Source organism: Aplysia californica, unplaced genomic scaffold (genome assembly GCF_000002075.1).
Source record: "Aplysia californica isolate F4 #8 unplaced genomic scaffold, AplCal3.0 scaffold00733, whole genome shotgun sequence".
In the NCBI taxonomy this organism is placed as follows: Eukaryota; Metazoa; Mollusca; class Gastropoda; order Aplysiida; family Aplysiidae; genus Aplysia; species Aplysia californica.
The window spans coordinates 115,909-122,751 of record NW_004798003.1 but is presented as its reverse complement, the minus strand read 5'-3'; the positions used below and the strand labels follow the sequence as shown (position 1 = coordinate 122,751).

The window sequence follows — 6,843 nt, the reverse complement described above, 5'->3', positions numbered from 1 at the left end:
AAATAACTTTCTCCCTCAGCATCATTTGCCATTAATACAGTCAGTTTTAAAACATACAAGCAAGAACCAGATGTTTTTGAGCAAAGTGTAACCATTTCAAGGGAAATATAAGAAATTCCTTGTTGACCCTGAGTAATAAGCTCAAAATCAATCAAGTTTTGGTACGGTACATACTTATGACTTAAAAATAAAAAGATGAAACTGGAGAAAAGATAAAGAGGCTATGAACCAGAAAGCGGGGAGATAAGAATGATAAATATTAGGAAAGAAGGAGTAAACCACACCACAGCACCTGCCAAACATCCATACCCTGAGTACAAAATTTACTCTGAAAACAATGTCTGTCACATCAAAGAACATGAAGGAAAAGGCAGAAGTCTGTACAGTGAACATGTCGTCATCCATACCACGTACTAGGGTAAGCGACATTTCGGGCAAACTGGAGTTAGAACCGCCAAGCGAGTACTTAACCTATATTCTACTATCTCGAGAATTCTGGTATTGATACCATTAGCCGTTACAGAGTTATATTAAGATTTGTGTTTTTCAAACTTGCGCATCCATTATTTTGCAGAGTTGCCAAAAATTTCGATTTGCTCTCCTGAATAATTAGCAAAACGTCGCTTATGACGTTTGTACGTAATTCGGAAGATGACGATGTGGCAATGACAGCAATGTGGACGGCTCTTCTACGATCTTTTACAGGCTTGCAATGCTCATTTTTGTTGTGAAATGGTGGAATCAGGCGCTCGTCAATTTTTTGGGTACGTGGTGTTATTGGTATTATCTGAAAGCTGATTTATTTGCCTTGCTTCCACTGAAATAAATATCCATTTATCTTGAATAGAAGTCAGATAATTTTGATTGAAGGAGGTGCGGCCGCCTGGTTTCAGTGGTGAAATTAGTGAGAAAATAGCTGCCAAAGTTTGATAACACCATAGCTAAAGAGTACTAGAAAACTGAAAAATGACATATATTGTACCTTTAATCAATGTATTTCGGTAAAATTCATTTGGAAATCTGTTCTACATGAACATAAAAGTGGGTGAGTCCAAAACTAAAAATTCAATTAAAATTTCCAAACCGGCGGAAAGAAAAGATACCTGTTTCTCCGATTTCGTTATTTTGATGAGCTACTGGTTTCACCACGCTGCCTCACATTTCTCTCTGCAGTGCTACATATTCCACCTATCACTAACTTCCAACACTCTAATCACAGTTGCACAAGTCTATAGACCATATCTACCTGTCTCAGTCTGTATAATCGTACACTTCACTTAAACAGACCCACACAACCATCGGACACAAAACACTTTGAGGGTCTAACATCTTCCTGAAAGGTTAACAATACAAACAGTTCTTTGCAAACCCGAACAACGAATTCGGTAAGCAGTGAGCGTGCACAGTTTCAGATAAATCAACTCACAAAAATGGTAAAAAAAGCGGTTTATGGATCTCATTTAAACTGACCAGTGGGCAGATTCGGATCCTCATAACCATCATACACCGGTCCAACATATAAGTTGTTCATCACAACCTCGCACGTTTCAACATAATGTCTGATATGGGCTCTTGAGAGTGTGCATTATCTGCAAAGGAAATCTGAGAAGGCTGTATGTGAATGTTGTATGTTATTGTAAAATGTGAATGTTGTATGGTATTATAAAATGTGTTGTATGCTATTAAACTGTGAATGTTGTATGTTATTGTAAACTGTGAATGTTGTATGACATTGTAAAATGTGAATGTTGTATGTGAATGTTGCATGTTATTGTAAACTGTGAATGTTGTATGTGAATGTTGTATGTTATTGTAAACTGTGAATGTTGTATGTGAATGTTGTATGTTATTGTAAACTGTGAAGGTTGTATGAGAATGTTGAATGAGATTGTAAATTGTGAACGTAAACTGGGAAAGTTGTGGGTGTATGTTATCAGAGAATGTCATCTGTTAATGATATTTGTGAATGTTGTTCGAGAGTATATAATGCAAATTCTGTCTTTAAAACGACCTGACTATCGCTCCTGCCTTTCAGTCTCCCGAACTCCGAACTGTTCGGGGTGAGAAACCAGTCCTGCGGTCATTGTGCCGTTCTGTGGGCCGAGTGACCGAAGACACAGATTGTTCTCTCGCTGCGTTTGAAACATGTCCAGTCATTTCTGTGAATTTTGTAGTAATGTAAAGTCATTCCAGACCGGCAGTCCATCACGACTTGATCGTTGTCTCTTTACCTCGTGTGCACAGTGACGTCTGTCTCTGGGGTCAAGGTCGAGGTGCTGTGGCCGTCCTCGCTCTCCGGGCTGTCGGGGGATAGCTGTTCCTGCTGTCGCTGCCGTCTGCCGAGCGATAAAGGGGAGAGAAAGGAAAGGGGGGGAAAGATAAAAACAAAATTAGGAAAGGTTAAAAAATAAGTTTTATATTTAATTTAGTAAGAGTTTAACGGCATTTGCAGCACCACAAAAAGTCATATGAGTGTTAGAGATGCTAAGAACAACACCAAAAGTTCTCTTTTGCAAAGCAATCTTTAGCAGGAAGTCTATGGTAAGAGAAGGAGGAGGCAGAGGAAGAAAAAGGGGGAAAGAGGAGCGGTTTGTGGGCCTGAAGCTTTCATTATTTCAAAGTAAAAACTGCTGGCCCATCCCAACAAAATTTTAAAAAATGTAATTGCAGATATTTACTTCCTACGCCGTGCGACATGATTAAGATCATTTAATGGGAGGGCTATTTAGACTCTGCCTGTCCGGGCCATACCGAGCTGAGAGGGACACAACGTCCTAGCAAATGAGTTTTCTAAAAGTTTATATACCTCTTCACTTGAGAATCGGAACTCACATCTTCTGCAAGCAATGGCAAGGTGCCTCATCGCTACATCCCCCACTGACACTGTTTAGATTTTTAAGGAGTCTGGCTTCCGACCCTGCCCGTCAGGGTCTTTCTTCCCTCTTTGGAAATGAACTCGGGTCTCCAGCATGACACAGCAAAAAGACTAACCACTACACCACAGACGCAAGAGGTTTTACTGTACATTCTTATCTCAACAGCTGATGACAATGACCACAGTGGGCCAATATGAGGGAGACAACTAAAGTCTTTTAGTAAAAATGAATTACCTATTATCTATTTGAGGTGGCCGAATTTTGCTATTCAAAAGGCTTTTTAATGGCTGCATCGATCGACAAGCGGTTTTCGCCAAAAGATTCTTTAAAATATTCTCCAGATCTTCGTTTTTTCAGTTTTGAGACAGTTTTGCTGCAAAAAGCTAAATTTTGTAGGCCGACACTTCTGTCTCTGTAATTTCAGAAAATCCACCAGGTTTCAAGTCGTACTTCCATTCGATACTATCGCCCATTGTCGTGCAATACTGAGCTCTATTTTAAGTGTGCAACCCGTATAGATGTTTTCTCATGTTTTCTTTTTTTACTTGGTGCTAAATTCGACTGTGATCCTTTCGTTTGATGCCCATCATCGCTTTTTCTGGACTCCTTTATCAAATTCTTTTTCTTCCTACGGGGAACAACGTCAACATGTCTTAGATTAGAATCTAGATCGAGATAGCGGCTGACCATGCCGAGAAGAAAACAATGTTCTGCAGTTGGAACCCCTCACACTCGCAAAGGTCGAGGTAGTAGGCCAATAACTTTTAGTTGATGTTAATGTACCGATCATCCCTTTCATCGAAAGGGGGCCCAGCTAGTGTTATAATATTCCCCACTCTACAGCAAGCTCAATGGGCTTTACAATCTATATCATTACCCCTGCAGACCTGACAACATTCTCACCTCTCCCTGATGGATACAGAGCAAGCAGCCTAGAGCTCAAACACTTACAAACTGACAAGATCTTTCCCTGTCGATATCCCGGTACCCATTCCCACCTGGGTATAGTGAGGAAAATTTGGGTAAAAAGGATTTCTCAAGGTTACGACATCAGGTCTCTGATAGGATTTGAACCAATGACCTTCTCGTTGCAGTGAACCCATGATCTTCTGGATGCGAGCCAACAGCCTTACCATTAAACTACCAACAGCACACAGTACTCACCTGGCCTCCATGCGTATACACTTGGGACACTTGCCAGGGATGAAGCAGTGTTTGTGGTAGCACGACTGGCAAACTGGGGACAAGTTTTTATTAAATTTTAGTGCGAGTTTTACGGCGCTTGCAAAGAAATCAGGTCATAGAAGTGCCGATTTTTGTTTTGTTTGAGCAAAGAGAAGCACATCGACACACTTATGGTCATTTAGAGCAGAGAAAAAGTAAGACAGAAACAACAGAGGGAAAGTAAAGAAGTAGGACCTACCAGTGACACCCTCCAACCACCCACACAGACAGAAACAACAGAGGGAAAGTAAAGAAGAAGGACCAACCAGTGGCACCCTCCTCCAACCACCCGCTATACGAGAGTGATATACAAATAAAAGGAGGAGGAGAGAAAAGGACGATAGATGTCTGATGGGAAAGAAGGAGCAAACCGCACCAAAGCATCCGCCAACCACCCGTTTCAGGACAGCGACAGAAACACGCAGAACATGAGGAAAGTGAGGCGCGGCCTTTGTTTTTTTGTTTTTCATAATTTTGTAAACAATAGGTCTAATTACTCCCCCATCACCTAAACTAAGCAGAGATGCCACTCAACTTTTTAGAAAATAGCTGAAAATCCACGCGTCACGGTCTCGCTAATATATGAATATCAATTTGAAACCCAAAGGGTGTACATAGAGAGAAACGGATCCAGGCGGGTGTTTTCCCGACTTGCTGAGATTAGCGCAAATCTTCCGGGTTTATTTTCTTCCCGCTATTTGAACTTATGGCGAAGTCTTCGTTTTTCCGTTATTTGTACATTTGGCGCAAGTTGTGTGTGAGTGTGTGTGTGGTTTTTTTTCCCAAGTTTAGATTCTATATTGCTCTCAATAATGGAATAGCGGATCAGGATCAAAATACAGGGGAAATACCGGGAAAAAGCGAAAAAAAAGTGGCATCCTTGACTAAGATCACGTAGGAAGCAGGCTTCAACGCTCCGCATCAGGGACCAACCCCGGCTGAGAGGTGTTTGGTTTTAGTAGAGGTTTTACAGTGCTCGCAACTGCATAAGGTCATATGAGCACCAAGGGGTGGAAGTCAACAGAGAAGTCCTTACAAGGAATCAAGACTTACTCGGCTCACCTCTCTAGCTTCAACAGCACAAAGTCTGCTTCGACTATCAAGGCACCCCGGAAATAGCGGGTCACAAGAGCAACAAACATACAAAGGAAGTAGAGAAAAAAAATGATGATAACAAGGATTAGGAAAGAAAAAGCAGCAGTTCCCTGTTGCAGTTCAAGCACAGTCATGAGCATGATATTGATGAATCAGCCCATTTACTGTGCATAAGAATATGGTTGGTTAAATGCCCCCCTCTTTGGGAATGGCCTAAAGACACTTCAGTCAGTAGCACCGCCCCGAGGGGTGTGAGATGGATACAACCTCCCACCCAGCAAAAAGGCTGATATTAGACAAAAATTCTCCCCACATGGGAATTGAACCCATGTCTTCTGCATGCAGCAGTGAAGCACTTTATGGCTACACCACAGATGCCAGTGGGCATGCATTGCGGGTGGAAGGCTAGAAAAAAAAATCAGTGACATAACTGAATCATAGCTAGATCTAGCCGTTTCAAGGTAACACCCTTCCCCGCTGGATGAGTAAAATTGTGGAATCCCTTGCAAACTGAAAGAGTTAAGATTTCCAGTTAAGCATATCCACATTCCAAAAAAATTGATTTTCTTATTTTCTTTTTCTGCTTCTTAAAATTTAATTTTTTTTGTTTTGAGACACCCTCTCATGAAAATTTCCAGATAAATAGATTTGACTTTTACGAAAAATAATACCTTAATTTCTTATATGAAAACTCTATCTCTTTCTCCTCTCTCTCTCATTCACTCCCTCCCTCCCCCCCACCTCCCCCCTCTCTTTTTCTCTCTCCCTCCATCCCCCCCACCTCTCTCTCTCTCTCTCTCCCCCCCTCTCTCACCTGTACACCTGGTCACTGTGGCCAGCTGGAAGGGGAAGATGACTTGGGGGTCATTGCACATACCACAGATGAAGCCCAGGCCTTGGCACAACTGTAAAGGGGAAAATTATCAAATGAGAAAGGCCCAACAGTACAGGGGAAAATGACCAAATGAGGATGGCACAACTGTAAAGGGAAAAATGATCAAATGAAAATGGCACAACTGTACAGGGAAAACTGACCAAATGAAGATGGCAAAACTGTACAAGGGAAAATTATCAAATGGGGACCCCACAACTTTGAACTGTAGAGAGAAGAATGATCAAATGAGAAATGTGTCATAATGTGGTGGAATCAGGTACTCAATGGACACAAAAAGGAGTTGAGCCCCCCCCCCCCCCCAAATTTCAGTAAAATTGCAAAAACCGTCGGAAAAATGCTGATTTCTTTGATTCCATTATTGTGACGAGCGCCTTATTTTACTCTCGTTACCTCACAAATAATGTGAACAAAGTATTGAACAGATAGACTGAGTCTAGCAACTGTCCTACTCACCGGGCAAGCGTCCACATGAGCGATGGCCGAGGACACGAAAGACTTGATGTGAGTCAACATAACACCACTCTTGACCTGTGGAAACACAGCGGTGAGTACTCGGTCATTGTACGGTATAGTCCCGCCTGCTCTAACTGTCACCTGTACAGACACTCACTTCCCTCCCTCCCTCCCTCTCGTCATTGTACTTCTGTATAGTCCAGCCTGCTCTAACGGACCACCTGTCTAAAGACTATCACTTGTACAAATTCCCACTTCACAATACCTCCCTCTCTCATTCATCTCCCTTTCTCTCTCTCT

At 41.9% G+C, this 6,843-nt stretch overlaps 1 protein-coding gene across 1 annotated transcript in view; it reads right to left on the bottom strand.

Moving 5' to 3' along the window:
- Positions 1–936: 936 nt before the first annotated feature.
- LOC101849005 (run domain Beclin-1-interacting and cysteine-rich domain-containing protein) overlaps positions 937–6,843 on the bottom strand; it is a gene marked incomplete in the record, with an annotated part of 71,666 nt that continues 65,759 nt past the window's right edge. Inside the window, 4 exon segments of the mRNA XM_035972535.1 lie at positions 937–2,336; positions 4,041–4,113; positions 6,010–6,100; positions 6,544–6,618. Of these exon segments, the coding sequence (XP_035828428.1) occupies positions 2,228–2,336; positions 4,041–4,113; positions 6,010–6,100; positions 6,544–6,618 (348 nt within the window).